Here is a 24,714-nt window from a genome sequence, read left to right on the forward strand (position 1 = left end):
AACTCCCTCTGACTTCTGGGTCTGACATTAGGCCAGCTGAAACACACACAGTCAATACCACTGGGGAAAGAGCAGAAGAAAGGATAAAGGAGAGCAAAGATCTACACTTAATTAGCAGAGATGTTATGCAGTTAAATGGCACCTCTATTGTGCTGGTCTCCCAGTTCTTTTAGATCTGAGCTGCAGGAGATTAGTTTCATCACTGAACTCATAAATGGCCTCTTTCCTCCACCCCTGTTCCATTCGTGACAAATTTATTAGTTCTTTCTAACAATGAAATGAGAACCAGGGATTTCAATTACCACCAGAATGTAGTAAAGGCATGGAGTCCCTTGCAGGTAGTATTTTTCTATTTCATTTTATGGGCAAATATAGAAACATTGTTAACAGACATTAAATGTTATTTATTAGCATGCTAATAAGCCTTCACACTTTTAAAAGTAAACACTAAACTTCTAACAAATTAAACTTAGAATAGTAAGTGTAATGCAGATACTCTGGAAAAGGAATGCACTTCAGAAATAATTTTTTAAAACCAAAATAATCACTGAGTATGATAAAAAGACAAAGATATAAGAGGAGATGCTTATTAGTCATTCTTTCAGCTCAGTTTAGTTTTATCACCTTTTGCACAATTTAAAATTTATGCAAACGTTTTCAATGTTGCCTTTAATTTTTGCCAGAATATTTTGAACCTGGCTTAAAACTGAAATTGAAGAAGCCCAAGGAGGGCTTTAATAACAACTTTCTTCAGTCTGTTTATTTAAAACATGATGAATAAGCAAAAAGAAAAGGTGCAGAACTGAAAAAGAAAAATGATCCCTTCTCCTTCCTAGAAGTGTTCAAGATTACTGGATTGTTCATAATCTTGCACCAGGAATTAAAATCTTTCTCACGTGCCAATAGCTAAATATACATATAACACTGTCCAGTCACCATATACATGTGAGCTTAGAGCCTAAGGGTTTATAAGTAGTTTTAAAGTTATAGAAAGGCAGGAAGAAGTTTCACTACTATTAAGACCCCAGTGTCGCCTGACTTATTTAATGCGCTCTCTCAAAATTGTTTAGCTTCTTATAGTCTTTTTCTTGAGGAAGTAGGAGGTCAGTTAGTATTTTACCACACTAAATGCTTAATATCTTTACTAACAAATCATTCTCATAGAAAAAAATAGAAGAAATTTAAAGGAACATTTAAAGAAATGCCAGGAACCTAAACAAACAAACAAAAAAAGTGAAGAAATTCTGTTCTTCATAAGCTCACAAGGCATTTAAGCACAGTAGCACAGAAGACAAGCGAATTCTAACGCAAGTTCCAGCCTGGCCACTAACTGGCTGAGCAAGCTATGCGCCTTAGCTTTTTTATCTGTAAGATGAGAATAAAAGTATCTATCTTATAGAGTTGTTGCAAGGAATAAATGACATACATTTAGAGGTTTTAGCAGTGTATGACACAAAAGAATTGTCTGGTAGCTATTAATATCATTCATTAACAAGACAGAGGGTGATTTTTTTTCTTCTCTAATGTACAGATCATCACCCTTTGGGGTTGATTTAGCACAATCTTGACAGGAATTAACAAATGCTAAATAAGTATTTGTTAATAGATTGAAACATAACATTAGTGAGATTCCAAGATCCCAGACTGGGGAAATCCTCTGTTTCTTTATATTCTGGAAGATCAGCCAGGGATGGGAATTGGAGATAGCCCTTGAAGCGAGAACTACAGTTTCTTTCAATGATCTCCTATTAATACTTTGAACCTCAGAGATTTGTTTTATGAGTCAGCAGAAATTGTTTCACCCAGATATATATTACTGCTGAGCATTTATTTCCAAATCTGTTGTACATCACAGTCATTACTTAAAATATTGCTTTTCACAACTGTCACTGTTATCAGGAGATGGTAGACAATATAGAGAACACAATGTTATGCCCTAAATGTGGGACTTCCCTGGTGGCGCAGTGGTTAAGAATCCGCCTGCCAATGCAGGGGACATGCGCTCAAGCCCTGGTCCGGGAAGATTCCCACATGCCACGGAGCAACAAAGCCTGTGTGCCACAACTACAAATGTGCGTCACAACAAAGCCTGTGAGCCTGCACTCTACAGCCCGTGAGCCACAACTACTGAGCCCATGTGCCGCAACTACCGAAGCGCACGCACCTAGAGCCCGTGCTCCGCAACAAGAGAAGCCACTGCAATGAGAAGCCCGCACACCGCAACGAGGAGTAGCCCCTGCTCACCGCAACTAGAGAAAGCCCAAGCGCAGCAACGAAGACCCAATGCAGCCCAAAATAAGTAAAATAAATAAATTTATAAAAAAAGAACTGTGAGAAACAAACGTTTCTAGTTTAAACCACTCAGTCGCTGGTATTTTTGTTATAGCAGCCCGAAGGGACTAGACACATGGTTAGTTGTCCAAAGTTTGAGGCCCATTTAGGGATGTGACAGGAGAAGAACAAGCAGATACACGTTATGGAGCATGGTATTGAAATGATCACTCAAACTGCAACCCAAATGAAATTGCCCCAAATCGTAAGGCGACAGTTGACTGGAAACATGGCAAAAACTCCCAGACAAGTTCAACACTTGCAAAACGTCATAACGTGCTTAGATGGTTTTCATTTTTCCCAAGAAAATGCAAGTTGTTCTTTACATCAGGCCCAGTGCCCAAGGAAACCAGAGCTTGGACTCTGATGAAGGTACCAGGGGATGTTTTCTGGAAGTGTTGCTTTTTACGGTGTCAACTGCGAAAGGGATGGTGTATGGAGACAGATAAAATAAATTCCCCCCTTGAGGCAGCAATTTACAAAATCTGCAACACATACTTAGTTCATTTTCACTACTGAGCTTTTAGTAAACCTTCTGTCACAGGGTAAAATCTGGGCTTTTGAGTTCAAAGACTACACTTTGTCTTTGCATTTTTAAAATGTTTCCAAATGGCATCTGTTTTTTAGAAGCTTTTTAAGAAGCTTGATTCAAGGAGACTGCTGAATCTTTAGGACTTCTGCTTTGCATCCCTTTGGATAAACAAAACCAGCCACAGTTTTATATTTTTTATTCTCAAAAGAAAACAATCTAGTCAATCAACTTCCATACACTCAGACACAAGAATACTTCACTCTCAGGGTATTCTATTTTCCATTTTTATTGTCATAAATTTGAAATTAAAATTAAGTTGCAAATTTCACGTGAAAGAGGGTGATAAAATTTAAGGATCACTAAAATTTCAAGTGGAATCTATTTTACTGATCTTGGTTCTCTGCTCTCCTGAGGCCTGTTGACATAGTAAATTGAAGTGTGCAAATCTAATTGGCTGAGACCCTGCTTGACCCTAATACAGACTGCTAACGTTTTATCTCTGCTGAGAACTGATACCAAATTTAAGGCTTGGTAAGCCTCTTCACCTTTTGAGAAAATAGAGATTTTAATGAGCCATTAAGTCACATAGCCCGTTGCCCAAGCCTCCATCCCCTATAATCGCCCATGTTTTAAGTCATTGCTTAGGACCATTATTTTTTAATCATACATCAGACAAAGGAAAAGATACAAAGAGATTTGCCTACATTTTGAAGACTGCATCTTGGGAAGAATAAGTACATATGCATTACATTTTTGTTTCTGGAATTATAGAAGTTCCATTATAACTCTCAGGAATTATCCGAGGGATAAGCAGGATATTGCATTTACCTTCCAGTTTAATAAAGCCTTAAAGAGTCAATCCCAGTTCACCAATTTATTCAAATTGGGACTTCTAAAAACATACTTTAGGGGCTTCCCTGGTGGCGCAGTGATTGAGAGTCCGCCTGCCGTTGCAGGGGACACGGGTTTGTGCCCCGGTCCGGGAAGATCCCACATGCCGCGGAGCGGCTGGGCCCGTGAGCCATGGCCGCTGAGCCTGTGCATCCGGAGCCTGTGCTCTGCAACAGGAGAGGCCACAACAGTGAGAGGCCCGCGTACCGCAAAAACAAACAAACAAACAAAACAAAACAAAAAAACATACTTTAGTATCTCCCAAGCTAACGAGAATTTCTGGGGAAATTTAAGAATCTCTTTTACTAATCCTTCAGCTCTTCTGGAGATCTAGTGTTAGGACGCAGCATCCCACATCACCCTCACTTTCCCTTCTAAAGTAACTCAGGGACTCTTAGCTACCCCATCCCTGCTTTCTATCCACAATCTCTAAATTCCCCAAACCACAACCCAGTTTGAAAATTCAGGTTTGGACATTCTACAGTCAGGCAGAAATGACTGACAGCAAAGCCACAGAGACTACCCAGTTGGTCTGTCACTAGCCCACTTTAACCCATGGTTGCTTACTAGGGGAGGACTGGCCATCTACTGGGATTACTGAGCAGTTAATGTTCTATACTGTCAGCCTCTGCCAGGGCAATTTATTTGCCCATGTCAGTTTTCTGTCTTTGGTGGTTTTTCTTGCCTAGTTTATCTCCAACGATGTGACTGCCAACTCTACACTGGAATTCTTTTCCATAATGTAATACAACTATATTAATATTTATTAGACTTGTTCCAAAAGAACTAAGAAATTCGAGTTCTATTTTTTTCTTCAAAACACCACACTGCCATAGGCTACTCTATAAGTAGCTGTAATGAAGTAATGACTGAGGAAAAGATTATCTTCTCCTTCCAGCTCATTTCAGATGTTTGTGCCTAAGCATTGTTTAGAGGACAAAAACAAAAATCAAACACCTGCCCCTCCACTCCCAAAACATTTCCAAAAAACTAAAATCCTTCAAATGGAAGATCTCAGAATATATTTTTAAAAAGCTGTCTAGGACAGAAATTAAACATAATTACAGGTCATCTGAAAAACAACAAGTCGATAGTGCCACTTAATGTCCTTCAAGGGCATAGCTCCTGAAATGTCTCCAAAAAAAATTACTTTTTTAAAGAACATAAACCCAATTTTAAAAAATTAAATGAAGGATTCAGCTCATTTTAAATGAAAGTACTGATACTGAAGAAAGTGTCCAGAAACACTTTTTAGATTATAGATACTACAATTAAAATGTTCCCTTTTTCCTCTTAAAATAATGAGACTGATATTCATATGTAGCCCACATAGTCAATTTCATTACTGCCATATTGTGACTTTTTTCACTTTTTCATTATATTTAGTAGCCATCCAAAGATGTAACATTTCCTTTAGCACAATCATGGTTGCCTAGTGGAAGAGAGAGGAAGAGAGGAGAGGAAGAGGGAGGGGAAAGGGGAGGAAAGGAGACGGTGAGGGAGTGGCTCCACGAGGGCAGATCTCATGAAGGCAAGGATGTTTACTGTTTCAATGCCCAGCATGCAGCATGCCTGGTACACAGTAGGTGCAAATAAATAGTCCGCGTGTGGAATTCATATTTATGGAGGACCTGCCAGATACCAAGGTTTATACATTTCTAACCATAGTTAGTCCTCTCAACGGTCTTATGAAGTCAGCAATATTATTGTCCCCAATTTATATATATGAATACTGCCTCGAAATAACCTAAAGATGGCCTAGTAAAAGAGAACAATGAATAGGAAAAATCGTGTTCATAATCATCTATTTTTATCTCATTTAAAATAAAACCAAAAGCCAGATTACGGTAAGTCAGAAGAAGACGAGGGGCACATATATATTCCAGACACTCTGTTAAGTGACTGTCATAGGTAGCACTTTGAAGCTTTTCATAACGAAGCATGATACTCTTTTGGTGTGCTTTGCATTCTGGGGTTCACAAAGTGAAACGGGGGAGGAAAGCAAGAAACTGATGAAAGGTGAGCCAGGTAGGCTGGAAATTTAAAAAATAAAAGCAAAAACAACAGCAACCTTACCACTAGCAGCCATCACAAGTAAGGTGTCAGTCACTGAATACTTTTCAACTAAAGTGAGGAAGAATGGATTATCTTTTGTGTGTATTTAAAATGTTTCAGCTGATCTGCAGCGGATTAAAGAAGGGATTTGCTTGTTTCAACGTACCTCAAACCCATATGCAAATAGGACTGTGACACTGTGCCACACATTTATAGTCAAAGACCATACTTTGTTTTTAAGAAGAGCAGCACAATGTAACTGCAAATGAATGTCACACACACACACGCACACATACACGCGCGCGCACACACACACACACACACACACACACACACACAAAGCCAGACAACGTTAAGCTCCAGTGAAGAATTTTGGTAATTACCGGCTGTATTGTAAAAATCACCCAATATGTTTGTCTCCATTGTTTGTGATTCCTCTGAAGATTGAAAACACTCTCCTCTCTGCTGCTGTCCCCACCCTCGCCATTTTATCCTTTTCTGTTCCCACGGATTCCTACCACTGTGACAAATACTGACCTTTTGTTTCAATATTACATTCATGGAGGGAGGGAGAGCAGAAGAGGATACAGAGAAGGAGGGAGAGTGAAAGTAACTGTATGTGTGTGTTTGTGTGTGTGTGTATGTATGTGTACAGGAATGACAGAACTTGGAATTCGCCCCCCAGTTTTTTAAACAAAAATGAACTCTAGGACAGGGATGGTGGTTGTTTTTTAATGGGTAGACCTTAAAGATGAACCAGGAATAGGTTCTGTGTAAATAAGAGGCCAGCAGGGTGGTATTCATTTGTTTGTTTAGTCAACAGAAATTTAATGAGTACCTACTATGGAAAGGCATTATGCTACCTAGTGGATATTTACAAAAGTGAATGATTTGTTTCATAAATATGATAGGAAATTACAATTTTTTATTTTAAAATAATTTTTTATTTTAAAAGCTAAACCCCTTAGCTAAGTAGATTCAAGGATTAAACAAATATTTATTCAGCTTTACTGATTATTTGCCCTTTGAAATATTATTTGTTAAGCTTCATGACACTATGCTCCTAGAATTTATTTTCTTTAGATCTTAGACTCCTTTGCAGGATTTTCATCCTTAGCCTGTTATTTAAGTGTTGGTGTTCCACAGGGTTAAGTTTTCATTTCTTTATTCTACATACTTCCCTGGGAGTTCTCATTGCTCCTATGACTTTTATTCATTTTTAAAAATTTATTTATTATTTATTTTTGACTGTGTCGGGTCTTAGTTGCGGCACTCGGGATCTTTGTTGAGGCATGCAGGCTCTTCATCGTGGTGCATGGGCTTCTCTCTAGTTGTGGTGTGCGGGCTCCAGGGCGTGTGGGCTCTGTAGTTTGCGGCACGTGGGCTCTCTCATTGAGGCATGTGAGCTCAGTTGTTGCGACACGCGGGCTTAGTTGTCCCGTGGCATGTGGGATCTATAGTTCCCTGATCAGGGATCGAACCCCTGTCCCCTGCATCGTAAGGCGGATTCTTTGCCACTGGACCACCAGGGAAGTCCCACTCCTATGACTTTTAGTATCATCTCTATGTGATACAGAGACCAGATCTGATGACACCAAATTCTGCATGTCCAGTTCAATATAGGACATTGCCACCTGGATGTTTCAAGGTGCCCAAACTCAGAATACCATAAAATTGAACTAATTAACTTCCTCTTATCTCATGACCTAGCACAGCCATCCATGAAGTTGCCCAATCAAGAAACCAAAGAGTCATTCTTAACTCCTTTCTTTATACTCCCTAACAATCTAAAAGTTCCCTAAATTTTTATATCCTAAATTATACTAAGAAACCACCCATTCCTCTTCACACACTCTGCTACCACCCAATCCAAGTCACTGTCATGTCTCGGCAACATTCTCATGAACACTTGCTTAATTGGTCTCCCTGGTTTCAATCTTGCCTGCCCCCAATGGTTTTGGACTTTATAGCCAGTTACTTGTTAAAAATGAAAATTTGATCACATTGTTCTCTTGTTTCAAACCCTTTACTGGCTTCCCATATACTAAAGGTAAAATTCCAACTCCTTTATGAGATCCTTTAGACCTCTGTTTACCTTACAAACTCTTGTCTTGCCTCTCCTCTCTCAGACACTATACTCCACCACACTGAAATTCTTTCAGTTCCTTAAACATGAAGTTGATGCTTTTACCTCAGGCATTCCCATATCCTTCGCACTGCCTAAAACTTACCTTTACTCCAAACCCACCAATGCTAACTCCTGATTATCATTTAAATACTGGTTCCTTTGGGAAGCCGACTGGGGTTGCCACTCCACCCCTGCTCAACCTACCCACCTTCAGCCCCCTGTACTTGCACCCAACCTACCTGTATCTCTACCAAAGAGAGGTCCTGTTATATGTTCCCACAATGATGTATACATCCTCTCTAATATCATTTTTTAATATTTTATTATAAACATCTATTTAAAATTCTTTTTCTTTAATTCTGGTATAAAGGGCGACAAACTATCTAGCATAAGCAGCTTGCCCAGTACAGTGCCTTGCACAGAACTGGTACTCAATAAATATTTGTTCAATGAGTAAATGGAGCACCTTTTATTTAAAGGAACTGGGAAGTGTTTAGAGATAAATAAACACCTCCTACCCTTAAGGAGGATAACATTAAATGTAGAATGGCTGTTATACGTAATTATATGATGATAACGAGTAAATAAAATTGACTTCAATTTGGATACATGGGGATTTGCTAACACTGTAAATTGTAATGAAATATTTAGCTCTCCCTTCTGGGATAATCTAATGCACACTAAACACTTCTGGAAGACAGTTTTACGATTTTATATTACAGATAAGAAAATAGGCACAGCAAAATTACTCAAGGTTACCTAGTGAATCATAAGCAGAGCCAAGATTTAAAACTCAAAGTGGTCAATATCCAGTACTTAGTGCTATAATTTTTTGTTTTGTTTTGTTTTTTGTTTTTGCGGTACACGGGCCTCTCACTGCTGTGGCCTCTCCCATTGCGGAGCACAGGCTCCGGACGCGCAGGCTCAGCGGCCATGGCTTACGGGCCTCCGCGGCATGTGGGACCTTCCCGGACCGGGGCACGAACCCACGTCCCCTGCATCAGCAGATGGACTCTCAACCACTGCGCCACCAGGGAAGCCCAGTGCTATAATTTTTAAAAAACTACTTTTTCTTTTTCTCCCCAGAGTTCTATTTTGTGATTGTAAGACTTCTACCTGTATACTTTAATAATCTTCTCAAAAATATCACCTGTGATATTTATATTTGAATATGGAAACTCAGGAACGGAGGCCCTTTTCGATGGATTTTCCTCTAGTCTTTAAAATACAAGGCTTTGTGTGATGTGTCCCTGCACGCTTGTACGCTCTGAGAGGTATTAAGCTCCTTCTTTGCTCTTAACAGTGTTAGTATTGGGCACTAATTGCCGCTACGAAGTGCAAACGTTGAACTCTTCTGCTGTTGGACATCAGGTTGGACACTCTATGTTTAAACATCCATAGTTAGTTGGCTGGTGCATTCTAGTGCACTCAGTGGACGTTTTGGTAGAAAATGCTGCCAGTACTTAATAAATATTCGAGAAACAACATAGGCTATTACATTTAACAGGATTTCTGGTTCTAACATTCATACTGTGAGAGAAATAAACTAAAAAAAGGTTTATGATGCCATTTCAAAAGGCCAGATATGTACTAAGTACTCAATAAATATGCTTATTCTCATTGTGGTATTCTGGGGCCAATGGTAAACTTAATGCATAACCAAAATGCATAATAAAGCCTTAATCACCTTCTCACTATATACAATTAGTACACAGATATACCTTTGCTCTTTATAACAATAAGCATTGCTGACATTAATTTCTCAGAGATAGACAGGGCAAGTATACACTTGAGATTTTTTTCCTAACCCCAGACTGAACTTTCTTTCTTTTTTTTTTTTTTTTGCGGTACGCGGGCCTCTCACTGTTGTGGCCTCTCCCATTGCGGAGCACAGGCTCCGGATGCGCAGGCTCAGCGGCCATGGCTCACGGGCCCAGCCGCTCCGCGGCATGTGGGATCTTCCCGGACCGGGGCACAAACCCGTGTCCCCTGCATCGGCAGGCGGACTCTTAACCACTGCGCCACCAGGGAAGCCCTGAACTTTCTTTTTATACCTGAATACAGCACAAGATGTTAAAAGAATTCAACCTGTACAAATTGTGGCTAACACTTGCTACGTTTATTAGGTATGCAGAACACACTCCTCTTAATCATTCTTCAGTTCAATTATATAATTTTCTCTCACCAGATACAACATCAAATAGAAGAACCTCCAATTAAAGAACATTTCTCTTGCTCTTTGAGCTTTGCTTAACTCATCTTTTGTTCACCAGAAGCAAACATCTCTACCTCTAAAGCACTCAAGCCAGCTCATTATATCACTCTCCAGTCTTGCCTTGCAGCTCCAGGCCCAGGAAGAACTTTAAATGTCCAAAGTATTTACTGTTCTTAATCCCCATTGTGACGTTAAGTGAATTGGTTCTGTCATGTGAGTATAACTGATTTTGTTTCCCCTAATAAAGATAGACACTCGAGTTACCCATTTGTAAGCTAGCCCAATGTAAAAGGAAGAGAGAACTTCTGTCAGATGTCAAGTTAACATCAATTGCTCATACCATGGAAATGTCAATTAAAACTCTAGTGCAATCTTTCAAACACAATTTTCCAGTCCAAGAAATGTGTATACATCCATAGTGAACGGAGAGGCATACAAGGATAAGCTCAATATATGTGTTAATATTGTTGGTTGGTCATTAGTAGATGGTATTCATGGAGTCAGAATACTTTTGATCTTCACTTGAAAATGTAGATTCCATGAATTCATCCTCATTCATTAGCCCTGCTTTTCGGGAAAGGACTTTGTAAAGATGTTGCTTTCATTTCCTAATGCTGCAGTTCCTACTAAGCTATACCAGGGAATAAAGGTTCCTTTCAAGAGTAGCACAGAGACTGAGTTGGCTTCCTGCTTTCAGAGATTATAAATGTTCTCAAACACTTCCAAAATGAAGCAAATTCCAACTTGGGTTTCAAAGATCTCTTTATTTATTTATTTTTTTACTCCATTTGCCTTAGTGGTCTGCATGTGACAATAATGAAGGCTAACAGAGTAAAAACAAATGTTTAAACCAAAGATACCTGCCCTATTGGAGAATTTACTTTACCTGCAGAGATTCCATTTCTTCATCTTTTCTGTGAGTCTCCTCCAGCAGATCTATAATAAGAAAGTAAAATATCCATCAAAATACAATGTCAAAATGCATTGCCTCTTACTTTCAAACTCGATTCAGTCAGTAGCTTGTATAAACCGTTGTCCGGAAAGAGAATTTGATACATTTAAGTATAAGAAGCAACATGAAAGAAATGCCCTCTGATCCCAACTGGTGAGATGTGGTAGAGATCTGGATTCTGCCAAACCTAAGCTAGCTAAGAAGCCCTGGGAGGTCCTAGGTCTGGTGGCGATACCAGAAAATGAGACCAACTCAATTACAAATCCAAAATCATACCAATGTTTTAGAAATCTGGCCTAATGCTTATGTAACTCAAAAGCAACACAAAATTTTCTTTAAAAAAAAAAACCTTTTTTCGTTTGAAAGAAAAAAATAGAAACAAACCATTCGCTCTTAAAATAAGCTCCCAAGCCAAGTTCCACCTCCAGAGTCAATTTTTTAACCAAATTAAAACACCCTGGAATAATGGGTGTTATGAATGGAAGTAGAACACCACCTTAACTGTAAACTCATATTAATTATCATTTCACACTGAGAGGGTGGGAAGCATTGATGCTACATCTGACCAACTGTCTGGCACCATCTCAGAGAAATTAGTGGCTGGAAGAGAGTTCTGTCTAAATGCATGCGTATAACCATGGTATCTCAGTGCCCTAGACTAATTTATGAACTTGCTATAAAGGAAAATGAATTTGGCAAGCAGAATTTTCTGCCTGCAGCTATACCACCTTGCGCTATGATCTTATTAGATCTCACAAACCTAAAGAGGGCTGGGCTGAGTTAGAACTTGGACGAAAACTGGCAAGAAATACCTACAGCAGCGCACATTAACATTAGCATTTGCCTTACTCTGTGATTGATATAGCTTACCAAGAGGCTGTGCTGCATAAAAGGAAAATATAACGTACAGAAATTCAATATGTACCCCAGAAAGGCAAATGCAAATGTTTTTAGCAAGTGCTACTAGATGGAGTGGGAAGCAGTAATACACTGGGTAACCAAGTCACGCTGGTATATGTCATAACTGGGCAGGCAATATCCTGAAACTTCAGGAGACCTGGTAGATGATATAATTGATGGTGATGGCCCTTTGAGATTGCACAGCTAAGAGAAATACAGAGGAGTGGCAAGCAGTCCCCTCAAGACACAGTGTACTGGGATTAAGGATGAAAGTTTTTGCTATCTGTAGACGGCTGATGTTGGCTCCCCAAACACCCATAATCAGAGTTACATCAAGAAAGTTACAGGAGCATGCCAATGTATTAGGGTGTATTTTTAAAGTGTTTTTTGTTGGCACATCAGGATTTTTAGCTATATGGTACAGAAACCAACTTGGGGTGTGGTAAATTAAGTGCCCTCAATCATTCCTCTTTCTGCATCCTTACTCAATTGCATTGCGACATTGTAACTACTTCCATCAAGAGGTCACATGTATCTTGCATCTAGGCTTGCCTCCTGACTTGATTTGGTACATAGAATACAGCAGAAGCAATTCTGTGCCAATCTGCAATAAGGGTTCCAAAAGGCCTCATGCATTTTCACTTTTCCACTTGGAACTCTTTCACTACCATGTGAACAAGCCCAGGCCAGCCTGCCAGATGACAAGAGACATATGGTCCAGTATTCTTTCCACCCCTGAAACCCTGCAGGTTGCCCCAACTGGTAGCCTGCAAATGCCCAGAAGCATGGATGACTCAGATGGGAGCCCAACTGAGACCAGTCAAACTGCCCAGCTGAGCCCAGTACCGACTTCAACTCAGAGAATCATGACTTATGGAATAAATGGAATTGGGGGATGCTTTGGTACACAGCACTTGCTAACTGATAGCAACCAGCTGCTAACTGAATAGCAAGCATTCAGAATTTATTAGAAGGGTGTAAGAGTAACTTATCAATACATCTAGTAACAATAGATAACAGAAAAGTGGATTCAGACTCTGGAGAGAGTAACAACTGGTCTGGGGGTGTAGGGATGAAGGTAGCATGAACTAATGGGCATTTTATACTGGGTAACACTAATCTGTGCATTACTCCACTCAAAATGAAATTCCATAAAGAGAAGAGCTAATGAGACTAGCTTAGATCTTTTGCCTACTGCTTGGCCAGGGGAAAGTATGAAGCACTTTCACTGATAATCCCAGAAGGATTGGATGAAGAACAGAAAGGACTGTTTCCAAACATCAGCGTACTATTAACAAAAGGAGGAGGTATGGATATCAGACAGGCCAAAACAACAGCCAGTTTTAGTAATTCTATCTTCAGTACAACTCTTATCAATATTTGTGAGACATAAATTACTTCAATATCTTGGCTATCGTAAATAATGCTTCAGTAAACATGGGGGTGCATATATCTTTTTGAATTTAGTGTTTTCATTTTCTTCAGATAAATACCCAGAAGGGGAATTGCTGGATCATGTGGTAGTTCTAGTTTTAATTTTTTGAGGAACCTCCAAACTATTTTCCATAATGGCTGCACCAACTTACATTCCCACCAACAGTGCACAAGCGTTCCCTTTTCTCCACATCCTTGCCAACATTTGTTTTTGTTGTCTTCTTGATAATATCCATTCTAACAAGTGTGAGGTGGTATCTCATTATGGTTTGATTTGCATTTCCCTGATGATTAGTGATGTTGAGCATCTTTTTATGTGTACGTTGGCCGTCTGTATGTCTCCCTTGGAAAAATGTCTATTCAGCTCCACTGCCCATTTTTTAAATCAGACTGTTTTTTTTTGAAATTGGGTTGTGTGAGTTCTTTATATAATTTGGATATTAACTCCTTATTGGACATATCATTTGCAAATGTCTTCTCCCACACAGGGGGTTGCCTTTTTGTTTTGTTGATGGTTTCCTTTGCTGTGCAAAAGCTTTTCAGTTGGATGTAGTCCCATTTTGTTTATTTTTGCTTTTGTTGCCCTTGCCTGAGGAGACAGATCCAAAAAATATCGCTAAGACTGATGTCAGAGAGCTTACTGCCTATGTTTTCTTCTAGGAGTCTTATGGTTTCAGGTCTTATAAAGTCTTTAATCCATTTTGAGTTTATTTTTGTATATGGTGTAAGAAAGTGTCCATGAATGAATAAAGAAGATGTGGCACATATATACAATGAAATATTACTCAGCCATAAAGAACGAAATCTTGCCATTTGTAACAACACAGATGGACCTAGAGGGTATTATGTTAAGTGAAATAAGTCAGAGAGAGGAAGACAAATACTGTATTATTTCACTTATATGTGGAATCTAAAAAACAAAACAAAACAAAAACATACCAAAAAACCCCCAAAACAAAACAGAAACAGACTCATCAATACAGAGAACAAACTGGTGGTCCCTGGGCGTAGGGGGATGGGGTTGGGTGAAATAGGTAAAGGGGATTAAGAGGCACAAAATTCCAGTTATAAAACATGCAAGTCACAGGGATGTAATGTACTGTATAGGGAATACTGTCAATAAAATTACAATAGCTTTGCCTGATGACAGATGTTTACTAGACTTATAGTGTTGATCAATTTGTAATGTATATAAATGTCAAATCACTAAGTTGTACACCTGAAAATAACACAATATTCTATGTCAATTAAACTCCAATTTTAAAAATTAAATTAAAAAATAAGTACTTGTGAGATACAAGATCACTACTGCGTCTCTATGTGGACGTGGCCATTTTGTTCCACTATGGATATTAGGAGGTTCTCAGAGCTGAGCCCCTTGTAATGAATTGCATTGCTTAATGATACAGTGGAGCTGGAATGGTGGATAGTGGGGTCTATCAACCATTAAAGAAAACTGATCTAGTTCCTCCAGAGTCAACTTGGTATGGCAAACACCAAACCCCTTAGCTAAAACTTAACTGGATAAATAATGGGTACTGGATCTCTTATGCAGCCAAACTCAACTCACACATTTGATAAAATATATATGTAAAGGAGTTCAGTCTACCCTCAGAACTTCACAGAATTACTGCAATTTAAAAATCATGTTCTCAGTTTTCTTCAAATACATAAAGGTCATGCTGCTCTTCCAAAAAGCTGATACCAATAGCGACGCTTGCTTTTGAATGGCTGAAAAAAAACTGCCAAGGAATTCCTATAATTGATATTTAAAATACAAAATCCCCTTCTGTTCACCCCCACTGACTCTCATCCCAGCTTATATCAAGAGTATAAGTAGACACTTGTTTTTGTTTTTGTCTCCATGTCACATCCCTCCCCTTTGAGAACTTCACGTTCTTCTTTTCCATGTGATTCCTGTGAACTTTCAGTCAAGGGGTTAACTTCTTTGGCCACAAAAGTAAGTCATGACCCAGAATGGCCAATTAGAGCACCCTACCTCCCTGCACATATAAGCTAAGCAAGGCCAGCAGTGATATGGATACCAGGAAAGAATATCTCCTTCTGAAGCTGCAAGCTTATATGAGCCTGGAGCTTTCAAGGCTCTATTTTCTACTATGTCAAAGGAACTTGTACAACAATGAAGCTGGTAAAGAAGAAAGCAGAGCCAAGAAACAGAGAGCTGGTTCAGGACAGATACACCCTTATCTGAAGTCCATGTAACTCCTGAACTTCTAACACTATTTTTTTTCTTTAGTAGCGGTAGTTGGATTGCTGTCATTTCTAAAAGTCTCTGGGGATGTGGCTGTATTGAACCTTATCTCTATGCAGAAACTTGGAGAACTTAGAGTTAGCAAGAACTTTCTATTCCACAGTGAAACATTTCATTCTGCAATAAATAGATGAAGACATGAAGCTCAAAGAAGGCAAATGGTTTGCCTGCAATTACCTAGTTAGTGCTAGAGACACAACTAGAGCTTTGTTCTCCTGTTTTCCTACCCCATCATATCATGCTCTCTTTGGTACCACTCAGTACTTATTGTACCTTTCTTCATATGGTTATTTTTTAAATGCACACATTTGTATTCCTCTCACTTACCTTAGGAGTTCACTGATGTCAACAACCAGGGCTTTGATGTCTTTATACCCACAGCCTCCCTAACCACTGCTTATCTACCTTTGCTACTTAACTTGGATCCCCCAAATACCTTTCTCTGCCTACATCACTTCTCTATGCAATTGCTCACTTGTTAAGTGCATTGTTCAATTACATGCATTTGGGATGATTAACAAGGTTATCAACCTGTGCTGATGAAATATGGCTACTGGGCATCACTGAGGAGTGACTACTCTACTGCAAACAGACACAGGATGAGAGAACCTGTCCACAGGTGAGACCTCTGGACAGTTGACGTTACATAATGCTGTGACACCTGAGCGTGATGAGTGCACCTGGATATAATGAGTAAACTTGCTGTTTGTTCTTCCAGCATCAGAACAAACGATCGGCATGGAAAAAGCTGAAGGGCTGCTCTGCTCCCTTGCTCAGCACTGGCATGTTCATGTTTTGCTTTATTATTCTCTGGTTTGCTGTTCTATACAAACAGAATTCAACTGCCATGCAAATTGCTGTGGCTAAATGTGCTTCCATCAACATTAGTAAATGAAAGATATTTTTGGTGAAAAGGGCAACCATTCTGTGTATTTTCCTTGGACAGGCTCTAGCCAGTTTAAAAGAGCTGATACTAACTCATTATGACATATGGTTATTAGAGGAGGGAAAAAGTCCCACTTAAAAAAGCAGGACATCATGGATGAGAACTGGAGAATCCTGTTGTTTTGTTTTGTTTTGTTCCACGTTGCATTTCTCTGGCACATGCAGGGTAATACATCATGATCATGTTTTTGGCTAAGACTGTCTTCACCACTTCCTTCGCAACTAGTGGTCTGGCTATTTAAGGAGGTTTGACACTTTTTATGTTGATTCTGGTTCCTAGTAGCCAAGGAAACAGATAGGTTGTTTGTTTATTTGCTTTTAAAAGGAGAATCATGTTCAGGTGGGCATAACCAATACACTCATCTAGCAACTTGACCCTTCATAGAAAGGTTGGCAATCATGTTTAGAAAGGAGTAGTGTTTCTTTTCCTCTCTTTTACTATAAAATATCTCATCCTTATTATAACTCAGCCCAGCTGGTAATGAAGAGAAAGTTATAGAAACAAGGGTTTCAGACTCCGCAACATTTATAACAACAGCACCGGACACAGTAGCACTGGCAGAAGAATATGGTGAATTAGTGACTGAGGTTTAGGGAAAAGCATTAGTCTCTGGCTCCTGTATCTTCACTTAGTAATTCAGTGCACCTTTTCAATGCTACTCTATGTGTCCTGACATTCAGTGAAAACAAGAGATAATGTAAATTCTCAAAAGAATGCAATACTTTTTAAAAAGTAAATTTGTGCCATTCCTCTTTGCGGGTGGCGGTGGCAATATAATGAAATTAACCAAATTAAAGAGCGCACTACAACCCTTAAAAGGTCATAAACGATGGACCTAGCATCCCACAGTTACATACTAGATACTCCAGATTTTATCTACATGCTGAAGACAATGGTTGATTTCTCTTTTCCTTTCCTGGCTCTCTAGTTATTTAGGATTACTGACATTTTAGGGACAGAAGGGACTGCTGAAATAACCTAATGCCAAGGTTTTCAGTTTTTTTTAAAAAAAGAAGTAGAATTCTGCCTTACAAGTGAAATCACACACACTTTCAAGTGTATATTATGAATAAACAATTAAGGAAGCTGCTTTGGTGGAAGCAGAAGTGAAGGGCCTGGAGGCCAGACCACTGGACTTCCCTCCTATCCTGGGGTCAACCCCTGTGGTGCCGTGGTGGGGCAATTAAGCTCCACACTGTGCTGATTGAAAACCACTGATCTAATCCCACCTTCTCACATCTTGTAGATGAGGACTGAGTTCCGAGAGATTAAAAGCCTCTGGCGACATCACATAACTAGTAGATAGAAGTATGTGAACCTGAGCCTAGGGCTTCTGAACTGGACCAGGGTCCGATACTTTGTTTCATAAAACAGTGACTACCTTCCTTTGCCTTTCAAGGTTTCTACTGAAACGACATAGTATTTCAAGCCCTACCGTGAATGCCTATACATTTTCCAATGCCTCCCCAAACTAAAAGTAAATTTTGCTAAAGCACTTGTGTAACATCAGCAATCTATGAGAAGACCTATAGTTAACAGCTGTGCACAATAAAATTCCTCACCTCTAGGAGATAACATCAAAAGATGTGGCTGTGATGGAAAGCAAATACCTAGACACTTGAAAAAGCAGTTGTTTTTGGCAAGATGTGTTCAACATACAACATACAGAATATCTCACAACATAAAACAACAACAAAAAATCTGTTTAAATGAATGGGTAACAGTTGAATAGTGTCTCAGCTTAATGCAACATTTGCCAGTCAATGTTTTTCCTATTTTATTGTACTAGTAAACGTAAATAGGATAAATGAATAAAAATATGACTCTGTAGTAGACGAAATACCTCAAAAAACAATAAAATGTGTTGGTTTAAAATTAACATAAGTAAAACACTTAAAATAGTGTCTGGTACTTAGTAAGAGTTTATATATATATATATATGGTTTTTTTAAAAAATTACCCTTCAGTATGCCTGCTAAAATCAGAAAAATGTGTGAAAAATAATCACCTGCATTTTAAAACAAATAAGCAAAAAAAGCCCTCAAGCATCCTGCTTTTAGATTCCATCCATAATTGGTAGCTACATTATTTAGAACTCTGCCATATCTACTGCCACCCACTGGTTCATATCTGGATATACCACAATGAGCTAAGAGCTTTCTCATAAGGTCTGACCACAGAAAACACACAGGTTGAAATGAAGAATAACATTCAAAAAGTACGGCTATCCTCTGTGGTTTGTCTCAGACGCTGAAACAACATGCTGGTCTACAGATGGAGCCCAAATGGTCTAATAAATGAAAGGTTTATAATCCACTGTCTGTCTTAGGTATGTGGTAAAACATCCAAATACAGGTACTCATGTTTTATTTGATGTCAGTTCATTTCTGGTGAAACTTTCCATCTTGACAACTTTACAGAGATTTAAAACATCTTCTCCACAAAACTGCTACACTACAGAAAACAACAAAGTAATCTACCCCATTCTGCCTAATTCTTGGCTCTGGCATGAAGAAACAACAAGATATAGATTGAAAGTTCCGATTCAATCAACTATTAAGATTTTTAACATTTCTATTAGCAACAAGAGCAGAAAAAGAACATATTCATTAAGAGACAAGTAACCTGTCTTAAATCAGTCTAAGGGCTATCTTGGTCAAAAGGACTGCATGTGACAATTAGCAAAATGAGCAAGAGACGTTTATGATCTATTATAAACACCACTTCAAGAATAAGTTTCATATGCTCAAACCCAGGAACAAAATCATGTTCCTTCCTACATACAATATCTCTAAATTACAATCACCTAATGGAAACTTTGGCTTTTATTTAAATTCCTTTATCTTGGACTTTGTTCAGGTTCTAAACTCATAAGGTGCAAGTGGGTATGTATTTTGGGGCCTATAGAAATTCTGGGTATTTGACTTGTTCATCTCCTGTTTACAGAAACTATAAACGTTTGTGCTGGTTTCTTTTTTTTATTATTATTATTTATTTATTTATTTATTTATTTTTTATTTTTGTGGTATGCGGGCCTCTCACTGTTGTGGCCTCTCCTGTTGCGGAGCACAGGCTCACGGGCCCAGCAGCTCCATGGCATGTGGGATCTTCCCGGACCGGGGCACGAACCCGAGTCCCCTGCATCAGCAGGCGGACTCTCAACCACTGCGCCACCAGGGAAGCCCTGTGCTGGTTTCTTGATGCACCTACTAGTAAATTAGATCTAGCTTCCTAGGCCTTTCAGACTCCTGGGTCTACCCTAAATCTATTCTAAATACAGACCAAGTTCTGAAAACCAAACATAAAGAACAAATCTTGACAGCAATGAGAGATAAATGATACCATAGTTATAGGGGGGAAATAGAATGCTAGCTAATTTCTCATTATAATCCATGGAGGTTATTATATTTTTAAATGCTGAAAAAAAGAAATGACAACTCAGAGTCCTGTATGCAGTGAAAATATCCTTCTAGAATGAAGGTGGACTCAAGACATTCTCAGGAAGAAAAATTAAGATAATTAGTTGTCAGCAGACCTACACTAAAAAAACAACTAAAGAAAAGTCTCTAAAAAGACAAGAAATGATAAAAGAATCTTAAAAGATCAGGAAGAAAGAGCACAGTAATCAAATATGTGGATAAATCCAACAGATTTTCCTTCTCCTATTTAGCTTTTAAAATTATGTTCGATAGTTGAAACAAAATATGTAACATGATATGATGTGATTCTAAATGCATATAGAGGAATATATAAGACAATTAAATTATAAATAGGAAGGACAAAAGAACATGAAGGAAGAAAGTCTTCTACAATTCAAACTGATAAAATGACAATACCAGTAGACTTTGACAGCCATGTATATGCAGTGTAGTGTTTAGAACAACCACTGAAAAAGCTATACAAACAGATGTACTCAAAAACAGAATTGAAAAATCAAAATGGAATTCTAAAAAATGCTCAAATAACCCATAGGAAGACAGAAAAAAGGCAGAGAAATAAAAAACACAGAAAACAAACAAAAATGGCAGACATTAAGTCATAACATCAATAATTATATTACATAAAAATGGTCTAAATGTACCATTTAAAAGATAGAAGTTGGCAGACTGGATTAATGACGACTCGGCTATTAATCCATGACATTGCCCATGGACCCAACTATATGCTGTCTGTAAGAAAGTCACTTCAAATATAATGATACAGGCAGGATGAAAGTAAAAAATGGAAGAAGACACACCATGTAAATATTAATGAAAAAAAGCAGGAATGATTATATTAATATAAGATAAAGTAGATTCCAGAGCAAAGAAAATGATCAGAAACAGAAAAGAACATTATATAATGATAAAAAGGGTTAATCTACCAACTGATATAACTGAAAGGAACAATAGAAAAAATTCAAAATTAGAATTGGAGACCTCAACACCCTTCTCTCAACAATTGGTATTACAATCAGACAGAAGATCATCAAAGATATATATAAGCAAATACCAAGGATATATATAAGCATAAATATAACAGGGAAAACACGTGGAAACTAAACACTTCTAAATAAAGCATGGGTCAAAGAGAATGTCTCAAGGGAGATAAAAATATTATAAATTGAATAAAATGAAAACACAACATGTCAAAGATTATGGAACACAGTCAAAGCAGTGCAGAGGAGAAAATCTTAGAAATAATGCTTACATTAGAAAAGAAGAAAAGTCTTGAATAAATACTGTATGCTCCCACCTAAAGAACCTAAAAAATTACAAAATAAATCCCAAGCAGTGAAAGGAAAAAAATATTAAGATAACAATAGAAATCAATGAAATTGAGAATAGGAAAACAAGAGAGAAAAATCAATGAAACAAAGAGGTGCTCCTTACATAGTTCAACAGAATTGACAAACCTTTAGCAAGACTGATGAGAGAAAGAGCATGTGACATCAGTAATGAAACAGGGGATTTCACTACAGATCTTGCAGATATAAAAAGGATATTAAGGGAAGACTATGAGCAACTCTTCACATATAAATTTGACAACTCAGATGAAATGGACCACTTCCTTAAAACATATAAGGTACCATAACTTACTCAATATGAAATAACTAATTTGAATAACCTTGTAAGTATTAAGTAAATTATATTTGTAATACAAAAATTCCCAGAAAAGAAATCTCCAGGCCAGAAGGTTTCACTGGTGAATTCAACCAAATGTTTAAAAAAGAATTAGCACCAATTTTACACAATCTCTCCCAGAAAATAGAAAAAAAGGAATACTTTTTAATTCATTTTATCAAACTAGTATCACCTTGCTACAAAAAATATACAATTAAAAAAAGAAATAGAAAGAAAACTGCAGCTCCCTCCTAAATACAGATGCAAATAACCCTAACAAAATATTAGAAAATAAAATTTAACAACATATAAAAAGAATTATATATCATGACCAAGTTGGGTTTATTCTAGGGATGCAAGGTTGGTTCAATATTCAAAAATCAATCAATGTAATCCATCATTTTAACAAGCTAAAGAAGAAAGAAAATCACATAATTGTATCAATTGATGCATAAAAATTATCTGACAAAATTCATCATATAGTCATGATTAAAAAAAACTTCAGAAAAAATATAGAACTTCCTCAACTTGATAGAGTGCATCTATAAAAACCTACAACTAACATATTTAATGGTAAAAGATGAAATGTTTTCCCTGTAAGATCAGAAATACGGCAAGAATGTTCTGTCTCACAATTCTTATTCATCATGATATTGGAATACCTTTTCAATGCAAAAAGCAAGAAAAGGAAATGAAAAGTATATAGATTGGAAACAAAGAAATAAGTGTCCCTATTTGCAGATAACATGATTGTCTTCATAGAAAATCCCAAAGACTCTAACAACAACAAAAACCCAAACAGACAAAAACTAGCTCTTGAAATCATTAAGTGAGCTCAGCAAAGTCACAGGATACAAGATAAAAATACAAAAACTGATTATATTTCAATATACTTTGAATGAACAGGCAGAAACCAAAATTAAAAATTAAAATACCAATTTAAAAGACTCCCCTCCCAAGCGAAATACTTAAGTGTAAATTTAACAAAACATATAAAGGACTTACATGCAAAACAATGATGAGAAATACCATGTTCATGGACTGGAAGACTCACATTGTAAAGATAACAATTCTCTCCAAACTGATATAAAATTCAATAGAATTTCTATAAAAGTCCTAGCAATATTTTTTTGGTAGCTAAAGACAAGGTTATTCTAAAATGTGTATGGAAAGGTAAAGGAACTAGAGCAGCTTAAACAAATGAGCGAACTGAGTGAAATCAGTTTATTCAAGTTCTAGACTTGTTACAGAGCTACAGTAATCAAGACTGTGTGGTCTTGATAGAAGTATATGCACATAGATCAATGGAACAGATAGAGAACCTGATTATAGAAATGGAGAACAGATCAGTGGTGGCCAGAAGTTAAGGATGAAGTGGGGATAGAAGTGGGTGTAGCTATAAAAGGCAACATGAAGGATCTTGGTGTTGATGGAAATGTTCTGTATACTGACTGTATCAATGTCACTATTTTGGTTGTTATACTATACAATAGCTTTGTAAGATATTTCTATTGGGGGAAAATGAGTAAGGGGATCTTTGTGTATTATAGGATCTCTTAGTATTCTCACAACTTCATGTGAATAGAAAATTATCCTTGAAATAAAAAGTTTAATTAAAAAATTCAGAAGGGCTTTAGATAAAATGACAGAAAATGGATATTAAAAGTTAATTAACTAATTATGTTTTGAGGTCAATACCTCAACATGCCCTTTACCATCTATCCATCCTCATTGCAACTGCCCTAGTCCAGACAGCCATCTTCTCTTTTCTAGACAACTACAATTACCCATATTTCTAGAGCAAAGTGTATGGTTGAACTCTCTACTATTACTAAAAGAAAGAAAAAAAACGTTGGACATGCTGAGGAATATAGGGTATAAGCTTTGGTGTCAGTCACTTGGATATATAATCTTATCCATCTACTCTTCTTTCCTCCAGTCTAAAATGGGGGCAAAAATGCCAACATTCTAGGACTGTTATAATGATTATAGAAGAAATATACGTAACTTTTCAATTACACTTGACCTTTGAACTACACAGGTTTGAACTGTGCAGGTCCACTTACACACAGATTTTTTTTCAAGAAACTTGTATCAATACTACAGTACTACACAATCCATGGTTGGTTAAATCCATGGATGCGGAACTGCAGATATGGAGGGTGGAATGTAAAGTTATATGCAGATTTTTGACTGTGTGGAAGGCTGGCACCCCTAACACCCACATTGCTCAAGGCTCAACTGTAATAGTAATTATCATCATCATAATTCTTTCATCACACCTGTACAAATTATAATTATTGTTACTATCAATTATGAATACAAATTGTGTTGATGATTAGAGAGCCCCTCCTTTGCAAGAAAGAAAATAACTGGATAAAACTCCACATTGATGGGATAAAAAACATCAATATTCTCTTGAATATTGCATTCTGTTCTGAAGACTGAGACTCAACAACATTACTGCCTCCCTTTCATTATATCTTACAAACTAGAAATTAAATCTTTTCTTACTGATTTGAATTTGTGGCAGCCAACATAGTGGAATTTGTGGGAATCAATATAGTGGGAATCAATATAGTGAAATGTTGTGAAACATGCAATTGAGGTTTTACTAAATCCAAAATGGATGGATAGGGGGAAATTAGTACAAAAATTTTTAGAAAAGCTATGATATCTTCAAGTTCTATACATTCCATTTCGAAAACATATCTTGAAATTCTCACCTGAATTACTACAACAGCATCCTACCTGTGTTCCCTAGCCCCAATCTCCTCTTACTCAATCTTCCCCTACACTGTTCCAAATTATGAATCTAAAACAGAGATGCCATGTCACCCTCCATTCAAAAATGTACTGAACTGTTAATAGTATTGGATTCTATTTGTGCTGCTGAAAGTGATTGGTCATGGCTTCTTGTAGCATATATGGTCAAGTATTCTAACAATATGCCTAA

At 37.6% G+C, this 24,714-nt stretch overlaps 1 protein-coding gene across 8 annotated transcripts in view; it reads right to left on the reverse strand.

The window, feature by feature from the left end:
• CEP128 (centrosomal protein 128) overlaps positions 1-24,714 on the reverse strand; it is a 455,276-nt gene that overhangs the window by 86,404 nt on the left and 344,158 nt on the right. For all 8 annotated transcript variants that reach the window (XM_089908039.1, XM_089908032.1, XM_089908034.1 and 5 more), the window contains one exon: positions 11,039-11,088. In XM_089908039.1, coding sequence (XP_089764165.1) covers positions 11,039-11,088 — 50 coding nt within the window. The remainder of the gene's footprint in view (positions 1-11,038; positions 11,089-24,714) is intronic.

Source organism: Delphinapterus leucas, chromosome 2, assembly GCF_059928025.1.
Source record: "Delphinapterus leucas isolate spDelLeu-1000000601 "Yukka" chromosome 2, BTC_Dleu_Yukka2, whole genome shotgun sequence".
NCBI classification, from domain to species: Eukaryota; Metazoa; Chordata; class Mammalia; order Artiodactyla; family Monodontidae; genus Delphinapterus; species Delphinapterus leucas.